At 39.4% G+C, this 26,637-nt stretch overlaps 1 protein-coding gene across 4 annotated transcripts in view; it reads right to left on the minus strand.

The window, feature by feature from the left end:
* Positions 1 to 26,637, minus strand: part of LOC110991010 (calcium-activated potassium channel subunit alpha-1-like) — an 85,397-nt gene that overhangs the window by 40,974 nt on the left and 17,786 nt on the right. For all 4 annotated transcript variants that reach the window (XM_022256069.2, XM_022256067.2, XM_022256071.2 and 1 more), the window contains exons 3-8: positions 24,672 to 24,768; positions 22,033 to 22,144; positions 19,237 to 19,388; positions 17,924 to 18,094; positions 16,891 to 16,982; positions 15,160 to 15,270 (exon numbers count right to left, since the gene is read on the minus strand). In XM_022256069.2, coding sequence (XP_022111761.1) covers positions 15,160 to 15,270; positions 16,891 to 16,982; positions 17,924 to 18,094; positions 19,237 to 19,388; positions 22,033 to 22,144; positions 24,672 to 24,768 — 735 coding nt within the window. The remainder of the gene's footprint in view (positions 1 to 15,159; positions 15,271 to 16,890; positions 16,983 to 17,923; positions 18,095 to 19,236; positions 19,389 to 22,032; positions 22,145 to 24,671; positions 24,769 to 26,637) is intronic.

A 26,637-nucleotide genomic window follows, 5' to 3' on the forward strand; every position in this document is an offset into this window, starting at 1 on the left:
GGCCTCTTTACATTTATCATTATGATTTACTGGGACGCCTTTTGCTAGCACTCGACATCAGCCTGGGGTACCTCTCTTGATGGGGAGCTTCCCGCTTTGGTAATAAATTAACGCCCTTGCTCAACCCCAAGCTGAATGGACCGATGACCATTTTCTCCCGGGAAAAAGGTCAGAATGAGCCAACAAAGCTCAAGCTGTTACGGTAATGAGAGAACTAAGAATGCACCTTGCAGACTTGTTTAATCTGAAAGACAAAACTCATACCCAGTAGAATACCCACACATACCCAGTAGAATAACTAAGGTGAAGGGGGCACCTACGGGTGCACACGACTTCTGCAAGAAGTGGGGGAAGGGGCCACAGGCCTAAAAAAGCCTTAATAAATGCTCTTCAATTGGGCGGCAAACATTACCGTCCCACGTGGCTGGTCCATTACTGTTTGTGTCACATGTGGGCTAACGTGTGCATGCTCAAAATGATGCGAACATTGAGCCCCAAGGTGGACCATGAGAGGGTGCAATTTCCCCTACAACGAAGGCTCCGTTGGTTGGAACTGCTTTTCACTGGTTCATAAACAACTATGAAATGCACGCATTATGGTGGCATAGCTACCAACAAAATTGAACACTCCCCACTAACATGGCTCTTTTCAAGCGATGAGGGGGTGCTTCTGCTCAAAGCAGACAGTGGACCTGTCACAAAGGACTTATATGTCTTCAGTCACCTTGCATCTGAAATGTCTTCAATCAGTAGCGGTACATCAGACAACGTCTTTGCCTCTAAATTTGTCTATGTAAAAAACTTTTTGTCTGTATTCATGACTATGAGCATTTAATTATCAGCAACTCCATGACAATAACAAAGATTGTCCATTGACAACTACAGATTGACAAGATCATGACAAGACACTTGAATCCCACAAACTGAAGTCCATATTAATATCAAATATTCCAAGAGACAGAGAAATACAAATTCCATGAATAAAACAAGTCTCCTTATGTCTTAATACTTCATCCTCAGTTCAGTGAGCCTGTCTGAATGAGTTTCACTCAGGGTACACGTCTTGATGGTATGGCTGTTGTAAATTTTTTAATGACCACTGCATATACACTTGAACTGAGCTACAATGTAGGTACTGGCCGCGAACAGGCTTGATAATCAATAAGGAACAACTGACAGAATAAAAATCATCCATAAATCATTAAAGTGTCCCTCGTGCTGGATCTCTTTAAAGAGACCAGGCAGCCAGAGGATTTCAGAGATTTGGGAAACAATTTTGGTGACTAAGAAGGTGACAACTTAACGTGTATTTCGCTGTCATGGGCTAGAGTCATCAAAAAGAATGTTTATGAGGAAGTATATTTGGCTGTGTACTTTATCAATCCTTACACATGTAAAGCTGTAAGTGTTCTAGGTTTTCATATTAAAAAAAATGCCAATACAGCACAGAATTTAATGATAGCAACAATGAATACATGATCATGACAGGACGCAAAATTCATAGACTCTAACCTTTAGTTGTACATTGTACATATTTTGACCCTTCATCCAATAGCGGTACATACATGTGTACATGTACGGTCTGACCAAATTTATGTGTCAACAAATATCAAATTATACAATATGTACATGTATGCTGCTTGAAATTACCGTTCCCCGGCCTTCATAAGGCAAAACCAATTTAAAAATAATTAGTATACCAAATGAAGGCCAGTGGTCATACATGTGAACAATTCACTCACAGAACAAATGCAATGGAAAAAAGCATTGGCCATAATAAATGTGTTCAGTAGGTTAATTTGATGGCACGATTCAACTTCCCTTATTCACCATGGCCTGCATGCCATTTAGAACCCATTAACAATCCATATCAGTTGATATGCACACAAAACACTACTCTATCCTTCCAGCATGTATGATCTTCCAATCAAAGGGGGGGGGTGGTCTCCCAATTGTGTTGTACCAATTACTTTTCACTGTTTGTCCATTTTTGGCTCCACAAAACAACTCACAGAATGACGCTCTGCTGTGACAAACCTGTGCTTATTCCTAGTGAGCACCGAAAGCCAAAAAATTTTTAAAAAAGAATAACGATGCTTGTATCTGCTGTCTGGTTACCCCTCCCCCTCCCACAACAAAAATGGAATGAAAAACAAGCCAACATGATGCTAAATAGTGACATTGTAAGAACTCTGAATACAATGCATGTATGACAGGTGTGTTGCAGATATACACCGCTCGAAACAATCTCTTTTAGAGATTTAAGATTCTGAAGATAAACAGTGCTTTGGGAAACATTTGAGGATCACACATCTACAAAAAAGCTATAGTCACAAGGCGCCTCAGCAAAAAAAAAGTTCTCTGCCTTCTCTAATACGTAGACCTTTTGATTTGATTCTGTAAGTATAAAGTCTGTGTCTGTATACAAGTACCAGCAAAGCACCAGCATTTTTAGGTGATAGGTGTCCGAATTCAATTTTTGTTTACTCCAGTTACGCAAGATGAGATTGTTGACAATCTAAACAAAATTCCTTCTGGAAAGGCCCCTGGATTTGATGAATTGTGCTTGTTTATTATCAAGCAGGCTAAATATTCACTGGCCAAACCGCTGAGATCTTCGATAAATTCCTGACGTGTTGAGTATTTCCTAAGGGGTTGAAAAGGCTCAGGTTGTACCAGCATGTAGTGAGATATTCCATGTAAAACAACAACAATGGTTTCATGTTATCAAGTTTTCGTGAAATTACAACTACATGTACATTGTACCTACCGGTACCTCTTGAAATTCTTTATCTACAGATTCTACAAGTTCCATATTTTACTATAAAAAATAGATAATACTATTCACCATAACTTCAGGAATATTCGGCACAACTTCAGCACACAATATACAATCCTACTCGGAAAGCATATGCACTAGTGATTCACATGTGCAAGAACCTTTTACATGTATAAAAAAAGGGAATTGACGACATTATCTCATTTTTGTTGACGTCAGCCTAAAATTTGCACGCCAAATTCGTAATCAGTAACGTATCTGGTGTAACGTATCTGGCCCGCTTATGTTGAAATAGGCTTCCCTTGACAAAATGTGTGACCCTACCTACTTCTTCCATAACTTGAGCAGTCATCATCCAACAAACTATTGGCCGGTATGCATGTTTGAGGTCAGCTGCCATCGCGTGTCTCCAGAGGACAGGGAAAATAGGTAACGTATCTGGCGCTACACATACGTAACACTTGGAAATTAGGGGGCTAACAGTTCTATATTTTTTTATTCCAAACTTATTAGATTTATGTCATATTTACAATATAATCCCCAGTGTGCAACTTTAAAGGGTGTACTCCTCAAATGTTAAGTCTTTCTGTCGTTTTGAAAAAATGGTAACGTATCTGGCTATGAAATTGGCGACGTGCTCTGAGGGCGATAAGGACAAATAAATGAGCTAATCTTTTCCAATTTGTTATTTTATATTTAAGGCATACTATGGGCTAATAATAAAATGGGGTTATCACTGGTATGCACACATGACGGACAAATAGGAGAGTATTCATGAAAAGCACTTTGGCTGGCGACACGAGAAAACCGCAATAAATATCACCTTACTGTCGCCATTTCTTAGAATTTTCTTGATTTTTAGACCTCCTTACCACATGGGTCTCTGGAACAAACCTCAGCCACGAAGAAAATTCATATAAAGCATTATCAAACACACTCCATACTTCTAAAAAACACAAGCAACACAAAAATGACAAAACTGAACGCTTTATCGGAGAATGCACCCAATGCTGGGCTTCTGAAAATCACCACTTGGCAACTGCCCCAATAAACTACATGTAGATAGATGTACTTAAGTCAAATTATATCATATTTTAGGCTAGCCAGTCCAAATACACTTAGTCTTTACCCTTCCTTTTAAATGATACTCCACTTGATCATGTACAGATCGACAAGAATCTAACTTGGAAGAAACAAACATGAATCACCGCAGCATTGAAATAAATGTGTATATAACAGAAACTGCATATTGTATTGGATCATGTATGCCATAATTTCATAATGCTACATTTCTGCATCACACACAAATACTGAATTCTTTTCAAATTCCAAAATATAGCAAGCCTGCATAAATTTGCTATGATCATAGAGCTAGGACCCACAGGAAGCTAATATGACTCAATGGGGTCCGAAAGAAGGAAGTCTTTGGGAGGGGGGGATAGGATTTGGAAGCAGAGGTATAAGGAAGCACAATGCAAGAAGATATACCAGATTTGCAACTAGGATCTCCACATCGGCCTATTCCCAGCTTTGTCAGCGGATATGCCAAAGTGTTCTCAAGATGTTTCCTGTGTCGGTAATTTTATCTGTGGTGTCTTCCCTGGGAATTAAATTAAACTCACACCTGTTTTTCTGCCCCTAGCACTTATTTGCAGATGCATGTATATGTCGCATGCTTCGTGAGCCATGCTAGGCTTATTATCCCTGGGATTATATATTGATTTTGTTCATATAATTCATCCATTTTTCAGCATTCATGTATGAGAAGGGAATAAGATGAAACCCATTTTAATGTTAAGAAGCGCGACCAATTTGTAATCTACTGGGATCAAATTCGACAGGAAATGGTATACTTTATGACACAAATATGTACAAAATTTAAAGGAACATTATTATGGAACTTCACACAAACTTCTAAATCTTTGAGTTTGATGTGGATGCGAATGTCCACATAAACATTTTGTAATTTGCACCAGATATTTTTGGTGCATAATGCATATGAATGTTGGCCTATGTTTCCAACTATTTCTAAACCACCTTTTCTTTTGTCAAGCCGTTTCTTTTCATACTTTTTCCACTAAGTTCTCTTGTTCATTGAACAACTCACTGGATGCGTACAATTCATTGGATACTGTTTTTTTGTTTATAAAGCCGTACTTAGTTTGGTTTAATTTGTAGTCTAAATGTATTTGAGCTCCACACATTAGAGCATGATTAACTGCAACAGAAAACTTGAGACACAGTGTATGGTTGCACAGTATTCGTTATACATTTGTTATTGTCTATGAATGACAATTCACCGCTGCAAACGTTCAATCAACAAAGAAAGCTGTGGCTTGAATAAAGCATCGGCGTTTAAAAATTCTCAAGTGTTCAAATAATCCACCAGTCCCTACCTACTCTAACCACATCCATACCCTTGGCTTTTCAGTTCTTCAAGTTATCATACATTAGCCTTCCCTCGTCTGACGTGTACGTAATGGAAAGCAAAGATCGTGTAGCACCGCGAAGCGGCGCAAGATGGTGAACTTCACCGTGAATACACATAAAACGTTGTAATTGCAGGGGCGCCATTTGAGCAAGCGATACGCCTGCGCAATGCACATTAATGCACAGACGCAGGCGCCGCGGCAGGCACATGCACCTGCGGAGCCTGTGCCCAAGCATTACTGTAAACTGCGCAGGCGTATCGCTTGCTCAAATGGCGCCCATGGTAATTACACCTTTTGGGTAGAGTTATCCATCTTGAGGCTTTGGCGCAATACGATCTTCAATGGAAAGATACTTGGGAAATTGTGCTAAACTAATCATGTACACGATTTGTTAGGTGACACCTTTATTACCTACCACTACTTTCAATGTGGAACATTTAGAGAACACAATTTCATTTCTTTTGTAAAAGCTTTTCAATCCCAATACATACAGTTCCCTCATTAATTCACCCTTTGGTGGAGTTGAATGACTGCTCATCAATAATGTTCCCCCAAGATACGTCTAAAGCAACATGAACGGAGGTCGTTGGCCAAGCTTACTGAAAATCCTGTCTGACAGTACAGTACAGACTTCTCATAAAACATACTTTTTTGCACCAGCAATGGATTCTGAAAAATTTAATTCATTTTTTCCCATTAGCCCCAAGTTACCACAAGAACAAAGAGTACATGTGCTTAGTGAAGCGCAAATTGACATGAATAATGTATTCGTTAGCCAGCAAACTATATATAATCATCACTTTCAAAGCAGCATCAATTTAATAAAACTTTTGATTTATGTTACAATCAAAAGCGTAAGTTATGGATACCAGTCTGCTGGGTCTTGTCCAGAGCTTGAAAATAAGACCAGAAAAGCCTAGATGAAGTTTTGTACTTCACTGTGGTCTGAAATTAGTCCAACATTTTGAATGATTAATAGGCCTTTTTCGCTTGAAAAGCTGGCATCCCTGCTTAGTAGATCCAAAGGGGGGCCACATCCTGCCCGCCTGTCACAGCCATTTTACGATTTTTGGCTTTGTTTGGTTACGGAGATGCATTTCCGTTCTTTCCCTGTTTTCTTTTGTTCTCAATTACTTAACAACTCTAGAGACAATACCTGACACTAACACATGCCCTGCTTGTATTGTTGGATTGATCCCCATATGGTACTTCCCCTCCTCGTACTTTGTAAAGCCACACCCCTTCCAATGATAAAAGCTGATACAGGATAGCACCAAGCCCTAAAACAACCAATCACTGCTGGACTAGGAGAGTGCCAAAGATTTGGATGCTGTAACACACGGAACCCTGTGAACAGTATTTATTTGCTGAAATTTACCAGTTATCATCATACATGTACCCACTCAAATATCATACTAAAGTAAGTCGGTGCATTATCGGAGACAGGGCTTTAACTTTCTTCCCCTAAACCGGTGTGGGGGTTAATAAATTGATCCACTGCTGTGGCACAGGATGAGGAGGGTACTTAATACCCTCCTTCGGTCCTTGGCATGCTGTCCTGTCAGTTACTGTCTTTAGGGACTTGTGAGCTCCATCTTCATTTAATGATGGTCCAGAGACCGGTAAAAGCCCTCAGCTATTTCTCTTGGAGATTTCCCTCTTGTTTGTGCGTGTACTGGGAGAATCAATCGCGTGGAAGGGGGGGTTTAATGTATGCGGGATCCTCCTTTGAACAGGAAACGGTGTTCATGACAACGTATCGCGCCTGCCATTGTGTAAGGCCCGCTCATTGGCGTAACAAATTGAATAGAGGATCGGAGAGACGCCACTGGTGCACAGCGGTTGTTGGGTGATGCATTGGGGATTTCTCATTTCATTTTCCCCTTCCCTTATTGCAACCTTGAATGACTGGGTTTTCTTACAAACTCCAATTCTTCCCAAAGCACCGTCAGCTTCAGCTCCTCTAAAAATAGCAAAATGTCTCCGGGGGGGGAGGAGTTACGACAGTGGCAATGACGTCAGAGCATTGTCATAATGAATGGCCTCAACTGCTAACACCATGGCAACAAAAAGGTAAAACAAAATAAAGAAATAAAAGCACAATTGAACACAGAAAAATACTAATTTTAGGGCAGAAGTTAGACTCACTTCTGAGTCCTCCATTATTGGAGTCTCTAAGCAACTCCATCATTATCCTCCTCAGGACTCTTCCTCTTTTGGACTTGTTTTTTTACCCTCCAAGTAATTTATTTCCACATTTGCACGATTGTATGAACTCATATAAAGCTGTGAGTAGCAAATGGCCATTTCTGTTGCCAAACTGAGGCATTTACCATGGACACCGGCAATAACCAGCCCCTAAATTACCCCAATGATTGGAATAATCTGCAGTTATGGTATGTAACATCACAGTATTCAGAAGAGGTTTCAGTGACACCACACTGTACCATGCATGAACATGACATGCCTGATTAGCATAATTTTTCAGAGCTAGATATTGTATAGGCCCAACAATCTTTTCCTCATCATTTTAAAGCAAATGCTCATTTTAGGCAGTAATATATTATTTTATTTGTAATGTACACATAAATAAGCATGTCCATTAAATATCACTTTCAAAAATTAAAGACTATGAAAACAACTTTAAACAGTGGCAAGAAGAGGATTTGGCACCAAATTCTTACCACTGGCGGTGGAAGAGGAGGGGACAGGCCCTCCCCTATTTTTTTGCAGGACCTATAATTGGGTGGGGCTCCATGGATTGAGCTATTAACGGCTGAAGCCTGATGGTTTAACGACTGCCTCCCCCCACTTTGAAAAATCGTTTCGCCGCCGGTGAATCTTACTTCATTTTTCGAATACTTTTAAAAACAAGTCTAGCAAAAAAAAAAACAACGCCTAACCTCAAAGGTAGGACTAACATCTTATTCAACGAAAAGAAGAACTACTCAAAACCCAAGACAAAGTTGTATTTGACATCATTTTAAAAAAGCTTCATTCTACTCTTCAGAAAAACATGGAAAATGGAAACACAATAAAGGAAAGCCATAAATGTGATTTTACGTGCATAGAGGCCTGACACTGAATCATTTGTATCTTAAAAATCTCAAGTATGGTGACTATCCAAGAAAATGCACTGCTTTCTTTCAGAGAATGTGCTCGACTACGCGTTCCAGTTACCCGCATCTGTTTAATATTTCACAGTGCAGTTGAGGCAGAAAATACATGATGAATTGGGATAATTGTGGTGAACCGTGAAATCAGATCTGTGTCATGCAATCGACAAATCGCGGGCATCAAATCTGCCTTAATCAACGGGTTGAGCGATGATGCTATTTGCCATACATCTGTGTGCTACTGATGTCCAGAAGGAGTGCATTGAGGGCCAGCAAATGAATATGAGATTGGGTTTAAAAGCCAAAGTTTCAAATACTGGAATGTCAGAATCTGACTATCCTGTAGGTATCATGTAAGCAGTTGCACTTGACAAGTAAATACAGTCCATCTTTTTTTTAGCAAAAATTGCAGTCAACTTCAAACATAATTGGCTCTCTCTGTTTTCTAACATTTCATTGTAAGAATAGAACTACTCAAAATAAATATATCATTGTTTCAATTCAGAAAGGGACAAAGCAATATAAAAACGGATATAAAGCACATCAAACTAAAAGGGGTAGGATGTAAAAGAAATCATAATACGATTTCGTCATCACAAGAATTTAATTAATAAGCCAATGATATGTATCAAATGCTAATGGGGCAAGTTTTGGTTTTAAAAAATGAGCTTAGACATGAACCATACTCTGGATCCAGAAAGACATTTTCGTGAAGGAAGGGGGTCAGAATTTCTTTTTGGAGAAAACAAATTTGTGAATTTTGATGTAACCTTTCATAGCCTTTCTGAGAGTTGGTGGGGAGCATGTCCCCCTTTGGTCCACCAAATGAACTCAGATGTTCTTCAAACACCTAAAGTTAAATATCAGGCCAACTTCATTCCACAAGGAAGTTCAGATTCATTCAAAAGCAAAGTTAAGCTACTTTCAAATATACTCTGGCTGTTGGTACACACAAAATGTCCATCAATGGGAAGAAAAAAAATACTGCAGTGTTAAACAGGGCATATACATGTAGTTATTTTGATAACATGACAGTTGAAGACTGACCTCTTGACCCCCTTTGGTGGGCCATTTAACCAAGTATCATTTCTATGAGCCAACTTTAACATGGAATTAACTGCACATTTCTTTCTCTTTGGAGTCAAGCTGAATCATTCAAAAGATACTTATCAATGTCTTTTTTTCAAAAAAGGTGTTTGTTTACAACCTACTTGTGTGAAATTGTAGTTTGATAATGTCAAGCTCTGAACTGAGGGCAGTATGAGACTGCATATAGACTAATCCGATTAGACGCCTAACTGCGGTGGCACCGCACTCACACACACATTCTTCAGCTTGACGCACGCGTGCATTTGATAAATCACAACACCCTATTGGTCGAAGAGGCATGTGACGCGCGCGTACCACCTGTCCACGAGCGTTGTGCCACCACAGTAATGGCTTCTAATTCTGGTGGTCGAATTACACTATAGATACAATCTGCTCACACTTTTATCTCAATTTCTGCAACTCCCCCCCCCCACACACACAAACAAAGTCAAATCCACTCTTAAAAATTCGGGCTACAAACTGACATCCTAAATGTTGGCCCCAAAACTAGCACCTGCATTCTCGCTTGCCGACACTCTTTGTTGCACTTTAAAGTCTGCAGCGAGACAAAACAATGTCAAGCGTGGGGTGGCAGAAGTTCAGCTGGATTAGAATTAGTTTTATTAAACGCGGTCCCTTTTTTTCTGGATTAGCGCTCGCCATCACAAACACAATCCAACTCGGATGATAAATGACCCCTCAGAACTGTCTGGCAGGTTCTGCTCAGATCCATCCATCTGTGTACAGAGAGCACTTTCCCAATGTTGACATTTTGCTACCGGGCCATCTGTTTGGGAAAATACTTCATGTTGGGACAAATCTCCACCATCAAGCCCAGAATGTTTTTTAGTTAAAGCTCCCTTGATTTTTTGTTTTTCCAAAGGTTGATTTCCTGATTGTATAGATGAAAGGAAAAACAAAACAGGGAAAGAATATGGCAATGTCCTTTTAATAAATTGAAAGGAATTACTGCCGCAGAATTTTTTTCTGGTAACTCAATCCTTAGTTTTGGGACTTCATTTACAAACAAATTGGGGAAGAAATTGGTACTGCTTGAACTTCCAAGTGGCCAACAGCTACAGAGAACTCAATGTTTATTGAGTAAAAGCTGCCCAAACCGGTGATTTCGGGATAACTGATGCAGAGAGAAATCAGAGGGAAATGATGGCCCGGCAAAAGAGTCTTCACAATCTGAACCTAGTGACAGGAAATGCATAAATATTCTACTAGAATCACGTCAGCTGCAATACCAATGGAGATTTTCTATGTTTTTGCCATTATTTATTTATTATAATGCCCTTGCTTATAATGGTGCTTCAAGTTGAATTCTTTGGATGCTGCCTTGTACCATCAGACATGCCCCTTCACTCGGCACCTTCAAATGTAAACTGAAGCTATTATTAAATCTCAGAACTGTAATTGGCAATTAATGCGCATACTCTTTTATGCTTGTTTTGTGTCTGTAAATAAAGGTTTTCATTGGTCCCTTGCCTGTGTTTTCCCATTAATGCCACTATGTCCTTCAGTTTGTTTGTTTTCTGGCATGGCATTCAGCGTTCAAGCTGCACTCGTCAAGGCATGACTCTATTTCACTATTTACCTTTTTAAATTAACAGTAAATGATACCTTGCTATACATCCACTTTCAGAAGGGTGCTTTAAACTGTCAATTGTATGTGGCAAAGCTGCATGTAAATGCTGAATGTGTACCGTGTCTGGCTGCAGAGGCAACTGCTTCTGTTGGTGACTGCATACACATCTTCCCCTCACAGTTGTCTAATAGTTAACATAATTTGCCCGGTGCAATAGGCAGCTGGTAAGTCTGATGGTGCTAATTTTGGTCCTTCCTTTAACGTTTTTCCAACATCATTCTCCCCCCCCCCTTCATCATCTCTGTCTCTGCATGCGTGGTGGTTTTTATTCAATCAAATCTTTATCAGTGCGGCATGTTTGTGTACAGCACATCAAAGCAAATTGCTCCGAGTCAAGGATCTCGGGTCGCAGGACGAGTCAAACAAATTGACAGGGAAATAATAGAGAGCTTGCTCTTCTGCTGATGCCCAACAATGAGCGACACATCTGCGGGAAAATTGCAACTCCGGGGGGTCAGAAGATTTCAAGTCTTCCTCCCATTTTGGTGCTTTTCAGAATCATTCTTCACCAAACACAGGAGCTCAGAAATCCAAAGCAATAATTATTGCAAATACAAATGACGAAATCGTGTTGACTTCTTTTCATCTTGTTTTTCAGATGTCTTTAGATATTTTTGTGTTAACAATGAATAAATAAATAAGCAAATTTTTCCAGTACCTCAAAGAAAAACAGGTCAGAGCAGTGTTTGCAGATGTACATCAAAAAGGATTATCAAAATCAACAGTATTAACAGAATAATGCAACCAAAAGGCTTTAGATTTCTAAGTGCTCTTTTAAAAGAAGCAGCTCCAAATATAGAAATTTACTAACATATTAGACCATTAAGCTTTGAAAGAAGAAGTATTTTCTCCTCATCTAAGTGTATTAACTTCAGCAGATTAAAATAGTTATCATTTCTTTTATCTTCTCTTTCATAAATCCAAACTGCTTTTCATAAATCATCAGACCACTTGCTAATATTGCTTTTGTGCAGCACAAATATTAATAATTCAAAGCATATTTTACCTCTTCACCCATGTTACCTCTGCCTGCAGTCTTTTCGCCAAATTCATTATAATACACAATACAATTTGCAGACAATTTTTACAAAAGAATAAATACCACAGGAAAAATTTCGATTAAAATGAAATATATTGTGTGTGGGGGGTGGAGTGTTCCATACAATTTCCCCCCTTTTTTTACATCTTAGGATATGTTTGAAATGAGTATCATTTCACTCCACCGTCTTTTCCATTTGCACTGTTTGTAGCAAGTTTAAGCACAAGGAGTCCAGCTGTACCTCACACTTATGAAATTCATGATTTCAGAAACCCAAGTAAAACGTTCCCCTATCGCCACTGGCAAATGATGCATCACCACTTCATTTCTAACATCCCACTTGGCCAGTTAATTCTTAGGAGATCTGCTGAGGAAGACTTAAGGGGACTGGAGGTTGAGATTGATTGGGGGGAGGTTAATTGCGAAGGGTCATCCAATACCACACTTTCTGTCCCCCCCCAAAGTCTTAATTTCTTCAGCAGCTCAAAAAAATCGAATTTAATTGACTCATTATACTAAAAGGGTACAGCCTTGCTCATTCGTGTACACTGAGCAAAAAAGCTTACAGACACGTATGACTACCCACATAACCGAAGGCCCAGGAATACATAAGATGCACAGCTCTTACTAAAGCAATATGGGTAGCCCCTCTTTATGCAGTAGATCCCGGCCGACAAGCATTGGTTGTCCAACAAAGAGAAATTGAATTATGCATTTTTCACCACAGTGCATGTCACACGGGTAAGCACGCTGGTCGGCAGACCGCGAAATGTTCGCAAATTGTGACTGCACCATGTAGGGAATGCCCCGCCAAAAATAAGAAGAGGTGAAAGTCCCCAAAGGCAATGCATTGCTCAGTGTCAGTTCAGTGAACTTTTCAACGATGGAGGACAGATAGGTAGAACCCTGCGAACAATCTCCTGAGTGCATCTGCTCTTCACCGCAGCTGTTTAAGTCCTGAAGTTAGCCACACAGAGGCTGTCTACATACATGTAAACAAATCTAGTTCATCGTCAATGTCTCAGAACTGTTATGAAATATTATGGATACAAATAACTAACCACGGTCTGGCAGACTGCAGGCTTGCATTGCTGTGACTGCGGCAGAAACCACTGGTCGCTTTGAAATGAAGAAAAAAGACATCTCATTTTTTCTAATCATGCACCAGCTTGTTTCATTCCGGCCCCTTTATGAGAGCAGGCAGGCACGTGTCATCAGAACATTACGCATTCATTACAGCCAGGGATCTGTCTCCCCTCCCCCCAGGACATGTACAGACAAATATTTATATTTTGACTTGAGGATCTCCTGTCACAAGCCACCTCATAATTTATGGGTTATAAATTAACCAGAGGGGGACAAACAGCCTATGTGTTTGATGATCGGAGGGATTATACTTGACTGCCAGAGCTGACAGACGAAGTCCGGTGTTGCTTGGGTTAGGCTCAAACACCCCCAGTTAATACCAACTAATTGCAAGAGGGGTTTATCAAAGCCGGATGATGTCGTCTTTATGGCCAGTATAGTGACCAGGGAATAGCACAATTTTAATCTGGCCAAAACTGACAAGGTGAGGCTCAAATTAAACTGCTATAGCCATAACACTGCCTCCATCTATGCTGGCATCCAAATATTGTGGCTGAGGCTACAAATAACAAGTGCACCTACAAAAGCCATAGGCTGGTGGCTGTAGCCACTAGTCACAGACATAAGCACTACTGCTTGCCATAGCCAGTTTTTTGGACACAGCTTAATACAGTACCAGATCTTCTGATGTTTGGTCAACTTTAATATTCACCTCTACCATAAACTGGTACGGTGTTTTAAACACGTACATCAAACACTTGATTATATCAAGACTACAGTGATCAGGACATATCACCATGGAAACTGCATGTAGCACCCACTAAAAAATTAAGAAACAAGGAGAGTGCTATGGCTATTACCTAGCTGTCTTGAACATGTACATGAGGACTCTCTGGTCTTTGACTCAAAGCACACTTGAATAAAGAGAAACATTCAATGGACTAGCATCCCATCATAAGTCAAATAATTCTCATCTGTTCCAATCCCTTGAAACCTGAGATAGTGGTCAACACCAGCTTGACAGACTACATTGGCTGGTGACAGCAACCGTCAATGGTGAAAAAAAGAGACATTTTACAACCGACACTTGAACTGGGCACCTGGCACCTACCCAAATACAACGGCAAGTCTGCTGTGCACATTCAGATGAAACTTGTTCACAACACTTGGTGTTATGGTGTCAATCCATATACTGTATGTGAGCTTTTACAATTGATCACAGGGCACGTTCATGATGCATGTACAGACCTCAGTAGTATTATGAACATGGGAACTCTGGCTGGGAGAAACGGTTCAGTGTACAATGTGGAGTCGCGACTACTCCTTGCCAACAGTGGGCCAGTACAACAGTTGACAATATTTAATGGTTCTGGAGCACAGAGTAACGATCATTATTCAAAGTGGTTATAGCAGTATTGCCGTGGTTACAGTCCGGATAGTAGGGTTGGGTTCAAATACTGGACTGGGGCCTAAATAGTGACCTTGGGTAGGTTACCTACTTTACCCTCACCAGCCTCTCTCCACCCATCTTTGAGGACAGAGGGTGTAATTGATACCTAGTAGCACCTCAAGTGGTGGCACCCATAATTTATACACCCCTCCAAGGGGTTGAGATGGTTCATGGGAAATATTTCTGGGCCCAGTGAGTGGGCATAATAAAGGGTAAGGTGCAGTAAGAGTCTATTGGTACTGAAGTGCACAATATAAATACGTGACTGCTTCTCCTCCCCTAACGCAGCCCCTGACCCACCGCCCAACAACTGCAACTCTACCAATGTCGAAACATCCTTACAGATAAACTATCAGTTTCACACATCTTATTCGGCGAGTGCACCATAATTGGTGATGAGGTTAGACCAGATGTGACTGCACTTCTCTAACAACTTGCAACGTCCCTTAATCTGGAAAACTGGCAGAAGTAAACCAATTTACAATATGGAAAGTAAGGCTGTTTTTGAGGTACTTACGTGTCTAGCAGTACGATGTTCACGTTGACTACGTCCCGGTCTATGTGGAGGAAATCCTTGAGGAAGTTGGACACGCTGTCGTACGTGATGTGGCCACAGACAACGATGTGTCTGGAATAAACAAGAGATAGTTTGGGTTAGGAGTTAGACATAATTAACACTAAGGTGAACTGCTTCTTGACTACAACAAGAACAAAGAGAAAATTTCTTGAAGTTATTCTAGCAATGGGTTGCAGGACGAAGCGTTTCATCTTAAAAGTCATCTCCAAATCTTAAGGACTTATTAGATTGAATTTTGTTTACAACATTAAAATTGGAAAATTCCAAAGAGGTTTTAAAATACCGGATATCATACTCAGCTACTTAGTTTAACACAAAAATTGTAAAAGACAAGAACTGGTACGAGATGAAGTCTTAATTTTCAGTGCTTTGGTCTCTCTGCATTCTTTAATGAACGAAGCAAACGAGCAGGAATGAGGAAAGATACAAAATGGATGAGCTATGGAGATGGAACTAGCGACAGGAAACTGGCCACGGTTTTAAGCCAATCAGCGGAGGGAGCGAACACAAAGGGAAGAAGTGGACCCAAGTGATTACTTGCGAAAAGGTAAAGGCCGAGTCTTAGAGCTCCCTTAAGACCGAACGCCCTGGGCACAAAACTGTGGAGGAATGGGATTTACGAGTGGGGAGAAGCGATATCAGTGCAGAAAGAGGGGAAAGACGAACTGAAATGAAAGGACCTGAAAAACATTGAGAGAAAACCATTTGTAGGCAGTCTAGTGGAAAGATGCGAATGCAATAAAAAGTCCAACAGCTAATTACTAATGGACACAACGACGGACAATTGGTAAAAGAGAAATAGCTACGGATATTTAAAAAAACCAATGTAGGTATGCTAAACCTGGGCAAACAAGGTAGTTTTTTAACTGATACTGAACAATGACAAAAATCTCAAAGATACATAAAGTATGTCCACAATAAAACTAAATGCACAAAACAAAGATTAATGATTTCATTAATTTACAATGGTCTTTCGTTTTTAGTCAATATGAACATTTAAACTTTTGGGGCAGTAAACATGCTTTAGATAGGTGGCAATTTATTTCTCTGATACTGCAATACAGACAGTATAAAAATATTAACAGGGGCAGACAAGGGACTTGTAGAGAAATGGAAAGGAAAAAAGACTGAACCAGTCAAAAAACCTCAAGACAACAAAATGAGAGACAGAAAGCCATGCGTAAATAGATACACAAACTGACCTTAATAGGGAACAAATAGTAACACACAAACAGACAAAAAGGAACATATATAAAAAAAAGACAATAGTTACCACCAATAATATTTAATTCTCTTCAAGACAAAAGGAGACCTTTGGAGTAAGAAATTGCAAAATTATGCTACGAAGTGCATTTTGGCTGCTAAACGTGAAACCCTGGACAGAAAATTTAATTCTAAAAAAAAGGAGCTCAGTGACCTCTGAACAAAAGAAATTTTAAAAAAATTACTCTCAATGAAAGAAGACAATGGGCAGAAAAACTTCTGAAGCAATAACTGACTTTTACTTTGTATCTTTCAAAAACTATTATGCAGTGGGCAAAATAAGGCATGAAATGAATAGGAATGAACCGAAACAAACTCATCAAAAGACGGACAAATTCGTGCGCATCCTTGGTTTCTTGGGCCCTTGGAGACTACCTCTTCAAGAAGTTCTGATTTTTTGTGACCTACTTTTTCCCCTTCACGGGTTCATAGACACCAGAATACTTGTTTCCCTTCCCAACGATCTCCACAATTTCTGGCAAGGCGCTGGCAAAGATGGCCTGTGGGAAATCAAAATTGATGATTGGATTAATATACAGGGGGAGAAGGGGAGAGAGCGCGGGATCCAGACCAGCACGGTGATGAAATGGACGGCTATATTAAAGAAATGTTGATGCATGGGGGGGTTGGGGATGGGGAGGGATGACGTCAAGACAGATACGATGTCGTTATGACTGCTGCTGTCGTAACCCACAGTGCTACGTGAGAAGGATGACCTCATAGTGGCAGAATGCTGCTGTTTGTCTGCATCTTAAATGCTAGATCTGGCCAGATGTACTCGATATCTTTTTTATAAAGTGCAACTCTCCAATTTAGATGAATGTTATAAATAAATCTTAAGCATGATTTTTCACACTTCTTTACAGCTTTTTAACCAGAAGGAAAATGTTGCAGCCTATTTTTTTTTATTTTTATTGAGAAAGACATGGAGGGGGCTGGCAGACTTGGGAGGCAATGACCCCAGAACTTCTGATGTGACCGATATTTAGATTCAAGTTTGCTTTCTATAACAACTTAAATGATGTCAACAGATGGTGCCAAAGTTTTGGACACATATATATAATCTACAATTTACAATTGTAGGTTGTAAATTCCTTTATTTTTCAAATGAAAGGAAAATGCACATAGTGAAACCTTGCCCAGATTTAATTTCATTGTAAAAATCAATGTTTAGCTCATGATCCTGCCCAACTGTGAGTGCATAATTTGTTCTCTTTAATATGTTTTTAAAGTGTATTCTGTGGCATCTGGTTCTCAGGTCCAGGGAACAAAATCAATCTTATTTTCCCAGAAACAACTGTCCAAAATCCTTCCCCCAAGGAAAGGTGGTAGTAGGGCCTACCATTTCTGAAATGCTGGTGCTTTTAATTCACAAAAAAGGCAACCTTTCTCCAGGCAAATTGCCCCCTCCCTTCCCACTGGACGAGCTGGAATGTCTCACCAAGACTCCAAGGATGAAAAAGATGATGAAGATGGTGCCACAAGTGGTCTTGGGGGTCAGATCCCCATAGCCCACTGTCGACATTGTAACCACCGTGATGTAGATGCACTGTCCATAGGTCAGGGACTGGGAGTTGTTGAAGTTAATCCATGGATCTCCTGAATTCTCAACCTAAGAATACAATAAACTTTGACAGTGATTAAATGTGACCTGTCACCACAAAATGAGCTGAAAGTTGGAGGTTTCAAAAATTGAGATATTGGTATTTTTTAATTCAGCAGAAAAAGAGCTTTGTAGTGGTTTATACATGGAACACTTAGGGTAAAAGTATCAGGTGACAATGTGACATTCTGGCAGCTTTGCATCTTTGGTTCCGGCATTTTTTTCATAATTTCAGACCAGGCACAAATAATGCTATTGTCAAAACTACTGAGAACATGACAGTTTTAAATTTCTGATCTTGTGAAATATTTGGAATTAATTAGGAGACAGGTTACTCTTTCCAAATATAACAAAACCTCAAAATTGACCTCCACTTCAATATGACTTTGAACCCTCAAAATAGGAAAGATCGAGATGTGACTTTACTCTCATTTTGTCATAACTGGCCACAAATGTGATTTGCAGGTCTGCATAGTGGAAACAACAAGACAAAGGTTTGCAATTGAACCAGTGAAATCTCTTTTGAGAGTAAGGTTCTGGAAAGACGCAGTGTACTCAACCTTTAGGATAGTTAATACTATCCATCATCAGGATGCCGATACCAAGTGTTTTAATTTTCCATTTTTATTCGTCAAAGGTATTTATAACCAAGTTACGCTATTAAAATTAATTTTCTTTATGCAATTAACCAAATATGATTGCCTAGCATAGAAATGTCATTTCACAGTTCAGGTATCATTCAGAAAGTGTGTTGCAAATGTAGCTGCAAACTGGCTCAAGTCAAGTGCATTCTGTGTGATACAGGCCAGAAACGTGTGTTTCTTTTGACAGTTCAAATTCATGTTGCAAATTTAATTGCCTTCCAGTTGTCAGGGCCTAATACTTGTCTGGTTGTTAGGGCCCAATGCTGAGTAACCTGAAATCAATTATTACCACAGGTTGCTCACGTCCAGCTATCCCTCTGATGAAGGTGTCGAGAAGGACGTGGCAAGTAATTGATCACACTGCTTAGAAGTAAGTCCAGCAGTCCAATTGAATGAACTCAGTTGAGTTTAATTCGAGATCTATATATTTCTTGGTTATAGATAACACTTTCCTATTGATGAACCTAGGCAAGCTTTCCGCTACCTCCAGCAGGTGACGAGACTCACCAAGTGATAGATGCCCGCCGATGTTAGCCACGCCCCTGCCACAATGGTCAGCAAACTGGTCAACTTGATGCCATTGCTGGTCCGCAACACTCTCAGCAGTTGCAGGATCTCGGGCAGTTGCATCAGGATCATGATTCGCAAGCATCTCAAACCTGACCAGTGGCAATTAAACACGAAAACAGAAAACCTAGCTAAAAGTCACAGAAAAGTGTAGTTGTATGCAACTTCTTTAGTTGCCAGACATTGACCAGTTTTTGCATACAGATGACCAACGTCTGCGGCAAGTTTAACCATAGTTTAACCTCAAAATGCACATTTGTTCCTTGTTTTAATTTGACAGTTCAACTTGAAGTTTTGTAGATGCACATAACTTGAACTCATGATTTAGTGTTCAGATTGCTGTGTGGGATTTTTCAATTCACTATGTGAATTATTCTTAAGGGTTTATAGAGGTTAGCCATTCGTCAACCAGTACACGGCTGGCACAAAATGACTGTGTCATACAAGTAGCAAAAGAATGATCTATATATGCACAGGTACATTAGAACACCGAAATCATATTCACAAGGTGCCTTGCATGCACATGTAATAGAAAATTGCCTCCACCAACCTGACGATTAACCATACATGTAGGCCCAACATCAAAGTTGCATGAGCTGTTGCAAACATGTCCAACCCTTTCTTTTTCATCTGCACCAAAAGTACCCCATTATTGCTACAAGTATTAGTATTTGAGTACGGATTGGTTGCTATATTTTCTTACTTAACGCTCATCAAGTGTCTTACTTTGCAGAAACTGAGCACATGTTCTTTTGTCTGATATTTAGAACAAGCAGTATAATTCCATCCTCTAATGGTGCATGACACTGCATGGAAAATTGACTTCCTCTTGCCTGACCCTCAGATAACTTACCATCATGACTATGTCCCTGCCTGTTTCTTTGTTACATGTTCTCCTCAAGTGTACATGTACAAATTGTGGGTATGCAAGATATTAATGGACCAGACAACTGTGTACTCTTTCACCAAGAACCCATAAGAGAGATCTCCAATGTACGCCATCATTAAGGTACACAGTATGGCAGTCCTTTTCAGTGAATCTATCTCTGTGTAATCCATCTCCCTCAAGATGGGGCACTGACGTGAATCCTCCAGGAAACAAAACAGAGGGGATTCCGGCTCTGACGGCTGAGCCCATTTATTTCAACTTTCTGATCTATCCACTGGCCCAAAAAGCATCTATAAACAAATTCCGCCATTCCCTGATGTGTCAGCCTCCGTTCATGTAAACTGAACTCTGTGATGCATGCCCAGAGCGAGTCATGAAACAAACAAAAATTAATAAGGCGGCAAAGTAAGCAATTGTTGTAGGGTATACACAAGGGCGTTCTTGCAAAATTAATCATTGTACCATCTTGCCTCAATCTTTCCGTTAACCACTTTACTGTGACAGTATTCTACAGTCTCAAGGTTTCACCCACTTGTGTTTCAGGTCTCTGTATGTACAATGTTTGTTGTTCATCTACAATGTTTATACATGTACAACCCTCTACAATTTTGGGCACATACGCCTACAAATGGCCTATGTTTTAGAAGGGACAGTACGCCACTAAGTCAATTTTTAAAAATTGTATCAACAGTCAAATTTTCACAAATAGAAATGAATACAGAAAATAAATGGCACAAAGACAGCATGAAAAGTACTGTTTCCTTTTAACATTGGTGTGAAGTCCCCCCCCCAAGAATCCTCAGCCAGGTAGTTTTAGGATTTTGTCACCCTCCGATCTTTCTTTCATTGGCAAGGTTTATGCCACTGAATACAATGTGCACAGTCAGGGTTAGCATTATTTGCCTTGTACTTATTTCATTTGTAAACGGGGTCAGATTTTCAAAAATGCCAAAAAAGAAGACACATTTGGCCTACTAGTCCTCCCCCTCTAAAAACAATCACGGATACCAAAATTGAATATTTCAACAAAGAAACACATGCAAGACTATAAAAACAAATGGGACATCAATTCTCTTGACAGTACCGGTGTGTACTGTTCAAAATTGTCTCCAGGATTTTCACAAGTTGAGAAACTCATCTCTGAAATGATTTTGTTTCCCTCAAGAAAATCACACACCCATACCTCCCTACAACGTTTTGTGTTTCAAAGCGCATGATGAACCAGGTGTTTTCTCTATTCTAATCTGAACATGTGTAGCTCAAGTCTCAAACCATCTGCAGAGAATCACTGAAATGCTGCATCCCACAAGAGACCAAAATACCTTCACATTGATTAATGACACTGGTGTTTACATCAAGTATGCTGTCGGTTTTAAGACAAATTTTCCAATTTCGTGGATATGGACATGTATATGTTTCATGTACTTTTATATGTACTTGTCAGCCTGGCCATAACTTTGATTTATATGAATCTTTGGGACTTCTCTCGATGCCTCTGTCTTTAAGACACTTATCAGAAAAAGAAAATCACAAAGCGGTTGTGACATTTTCGTCTTGCCAAAAAGCCGCGAATAGAACTGGTAGTACATTGGCCAGTTCCCCATGGGGTTCATTTCTTTTGTGTGCACTTTCCGTGGGTAGCATTTGAAGTGAAACTCAGATTGTACAAATGTAGGCTTAGTAACAGAACTAGTCTTTAAGATGAAAGTGATCACTGCAATTCCACATGTTCTTGAACCAAATTAAATCATCCAAACCTACTCTGTCTATACCACCATTCCTTATTCTTCAAGTGTCAGATAAACGACAACTTAATTCCCAAGAAAGAGTATAACATGAAGACTTACCTAGCCATGTCCTGGAGATAATGAGGGAAACAAATGTTGGTGGAATGGTGAAAATGTCAACCAGCGTATTGACCGAAAACCAAAACCAAAACTTGTCGTTCCAGCTGATGAACTGTGAAGGGAAAGAAGGGATGTTAAAAATGGTCATAATTCTCCACACTGAGACATCTCATTAAATAAGTGTTAAATTGATGAAAGCGGCTACGTGCTGCATCCACCTATGCATAATTTTAGAATATGAAACTTCACAGGTCCATATGAGAGAATGGACGGATACACTTCAGGCCTAGGATGTGAAAAAAAATTGAATTTTCCCACGTGAATTTCTATGTACTCAGAGGATACCCATATTGGATCCTAGGGAGCCAACAGCCCAGCCCCCCCAACAAGTTTTTCCTAGAAAGATGAGAAAATGAAAATATCTGGTCTAATTTCTTCCCCTTCCTTCAGAAAGCCTGCACAAAAGCCAAAAACACGTAAACTCAACACGAAAGGCCAGAAAGGCCTATAAAAAATTTAATTGGAAAAAAATTCCAAATTTTTGGCCCTCCATAAAACAAGTCCCCCCCCCAATAAAAATGGTTCTAGATCAGCTCTTTCATGGTAAGGGCCAGTTTTATGGAGTCTAAGTTATGTTTGCCAACTGCAAACAAGTATTTCAAGTACAGGTAATTACTGACCAATATGAGAAAACATGAACATAGCAGTTGGCTCCTCGTACATTTACATTTCATTCGTTTTCAATTTAAATAAAGAAAAGTAAAAAAACGAGTTGCTTTTCATAATGCAATCTGAAAATGAAAAACAAGGATATATGTAATTTACACTTTGAACTCTGAAAAAAAAATAGTTCGTTGATAAAGAGGCACTGGCTGGCCAAATTAGCAATGATTGAGATTGGAGATTATGAGGAATTCTTTACATACAAAGTAAAGAAGGAATAACCCACGAGCAATTTTCTCACATTCTGAGCTCACTAACCACACCCACTACATGAACCCCATGCCAACGCACACACCCTTACATATGCATACTTGTGGGGTATTTCCTTTGTTCCCGTGTACAAAACTCCCACACAACACGGAAAAAATTTCAAATCACTGCCATTTTAACCAAATTCAGTTTCCTGGGTTGAAATTTCAACCGTATGTCCATTCAATATATGAAAATACTTCAATTTGCGACGGATGATATGAATGGCACTTGAAAATTCCTCCTTTTTGAGTAAATTTGAAATTTTCGTGAAGTTCTTGTGGGGTACCACTTTTGTACCCCACAAGGATCCAAACTGGCCTTGTGGGGTACCTTCCATTGTTCCGGTACCCCACAAGGCACCATGTCCAAGCGCACCATAGAGTACAAGATCTAGGTACATGTATTTATGTGCTGACACGGGTTATATTGCCCTTAACTAGAAGAAAGTGAACAGAAAAGAGAAGGTTAAAAAAAACTCTTCTCTTGTTCTTCAAGTTTAAATGGAAAAACAAAAAAGGAAAAACAAACTGATTTTTGGAATTTTCATTTTCATGTACAGACTCAGTTATAAGGCACTCAGGTGTTGAGCAATTTGCATAATGAAATGTTTCCACAGCATGTAACTACTTTATATGTATTGGCCCTGGGCCAAAGAAAACCACATTGTTGACATGTATACACTAAATTGCGATATACAGCAATAAACACTGCAACAGCACCACTAAAGTCCACATAAATGCAGCAATTAATTCACTAATTACTCTACCAATTACGTGAATGAAAATAAAAGGACCTTGCATAATGAATACCACCGGAAACGCAATTAGTTAACCATGGTGGTTAATTACATTGCTGTAGGTTTGCCATCATCACCAACGCATACCAATCCAATCCACATTTCACTTCATTAGGGAGTCAGCCAATTTTGAGGCTCGACAGCATTGTGGTCAAGATCGTCACATGACCATTCACGATATGCACTCACAAATAAAATAACAAGGCGAACAACGGCAAATGGAAACTTGTGTGGCAGTTCATTTGAATAGCTTGTGACTTGAATTCAGACTGGCAGTGTTGGTCTTGCGAAGGTCTGACAGGGTCTTTCTGACTGTCTACGAACTACAACACTGATCTATAAAGGATGCATTTGTCATCCGCCGCGGCAAATTTCAATCCACTGACATTCCATTCGGAGAAATAAGCAGACGCTGAGTTGTGTCAGCTGCATTTTAAGTTTAATATACAGAATTGTATTCAGTTTGTTCAAAAACAGTGAAAAGTTACAAATCCTGCTGATATGTCCATTGTCTGTTTCAGAGGCAGCAGAATCAGCCATGCATTCTTTTCTTGAATGGATCAGAAAAAAAAAAGAAAACGAATCCATATCTATGGTGGGAAGTCAGTTTGTTTTTACTCTATTAAAAGCATATCATCCTCTAAACCACAATGCAAAATGATTGACTTTGATAAACAACAAAAGAGCATGTTTTGATAGTGGATGGGATGAGGTTTGTGGGGATTAGTGCACCTCTAGAACTCTAAGGTTTGTTGTCTGTGGGAACAAGGTGGACAACAAACTCCTAGAGTTCTAGGGGTAGCGATTAGGGGGTGCACCATAGCTGGGCTGGGGTTGTCCTCACAGAGAATACAGATAGTTCACTTACCCTGAATATAAACACACCAAGAAAGAAGAAGTTAAAAATGTTGTCGATAAAAAACAATAGGTCTCCTCGATCTGCTGGCAAACATCGTTCGATGGGTCTGACAGGGAAGAATAAAAGGCAAAACTAATTAATGTTGTGGAGCCAAGATGTTGCAATTAACAGGTAGTAACAAACAAATTGTACCTTGCAAAATTTTGCTTAAAAACATTTCCAAATTAGGGTCGGTAAAATAAAGAATTCATGGCAATTCTTCACTAAGGCTTCACTTGGAGTCTCTAAAAAAAAATCAAGAACACAAGTCTATAGTGATGCTCAAATTTCACAGATGTCAGTCTAAAGTTTTATTTCCTGGTAATTTTCGTTGTTGTCAGGAAGGGGACAACAGAATGTAAGACAGGTCATCAATGATCACAACTATGCATGTGTGTCTACTGGACTGAACTCCATGCTATATGACAGAGACAGAATTTGAATAGTTTTACATAAAATTTATACGAACAGTGCTCAAAAAATCCTTTCTTGCCTGTTTGTTTGGGTTGTTGTTTTTCTTTTGCTTTTTTTAGGGCGGGGTGTGTGTTTGTTTGTTTGTTTGTTTGTTTGTTTGTTTGTTTGTTTTTGTTTGGCTGTTTGTTTTGACACGTTTATTACTTCAAGTAATGCAGATATATATGTATGACCAAATCCCTGATGTAAATTTGTGTTCCACAGGATAATAATTAAAAAAATAATAATAATGCAAGTGCTTATATTGTGCAATTCCATTACTGATCATTGCATTTTACAGAATGAAATGCAAATAAAAAGTTTACACGAAAAACAGTTGAGGGAAATCAAATGAAAAAGGAGATGAACCAAACAGGGTTGGGATATTTGAAAAAATTTCATTAGGCCTACTACATGTAATCAATCAACTCTCTGTCATCAACTCCATATGGAATCAGTGTAAACAGAAATTTTCAAGCAGCAATCAAACATTCTAATGGCTTAAAAATAAAATGGACTAGAAAACAATGATTCGACTGAGTTTAAGTGATTTATACAACCACATATGATAAAGTGGGTATTGAAAAAAAGAGCAGTACTAATTGAAAGCAATAACACCGTGCATATTAATCGTTTTTCATCAGGCACACGGCTGTACCCAAACATCTCAACACAACACCGACTCTATGACCTTCGGGCTCCACTCCTCTGGCTTGCTCAAATGTAATTAAATCCGGATTAGCAATTAGCAAAATTTGTCAATCAATCAATCAAATAATGAGCGGCCTCTGACCTAATGAGCCCTAATTTGGTTTCTCAAGTTTTGATACACTCCCAACACCTTTAGAGACATTGCAAGTGAGCAAAGCAAGCCATCAATCAATTCTGGGAGCTCACACATTACATATTTAGGACCATTATACTAAGGAGGCCATTTAAAGTCATCTTGTAATACCCTAAAATGGTCATCTTATGTTCTTTCTTTTTTGATTTTTGGTGTTGATATTCAGCATTCTGTATATTTTCCAACCACGATGCTTGAGGATAGCATACACATGTAGCTATGACATTACACAGCCTGCAATGGCTCAAACAACAGGGCAATTTATTTTATTGAATTTATCAGTTAACTGGTGATGGACCCTGTATATTCAGGAAGCGTTATCTTCTAATGAGGCTCTGAACCCACAAGGGATGTCTACTGGTAGGTCCGTTTACATGTACAAGTACTTCAGGAACACAGTTTCTGTATGGAGTGTGCCTAACTACCAAAACAAATTTGACAACTTCCATTGACTACTCTGTGGACAAAGGCATTCCTTTCAGTATTGTTCGTCAAGTCCTGAATGTTTACCCAATCATCCTAACAAAAGATATGAATGTACATAGTCCCTGGAGTGACAGTTTATATTGTTACAGCAAAGTTTGACACAAGTGATCCAGATATATTTCTGTTTGAGAACCAAGACAGAGACTATGAATT

This window comes from Acanthaster planci, linkage group LG03 (genome assembly GCF_054643075.1).
Source record: "Acanthaster planci isolate LZ-2023a linkage group LG03, COTS_SCS, whole genome shotgun sequence".
NCBI classification, from domain to species: Eukaryota; Metazoa; Echinodermata; class Asteroidea; order Valvatida; family Acanthasteridae; genus Acanthaster; species Acanthaster planci.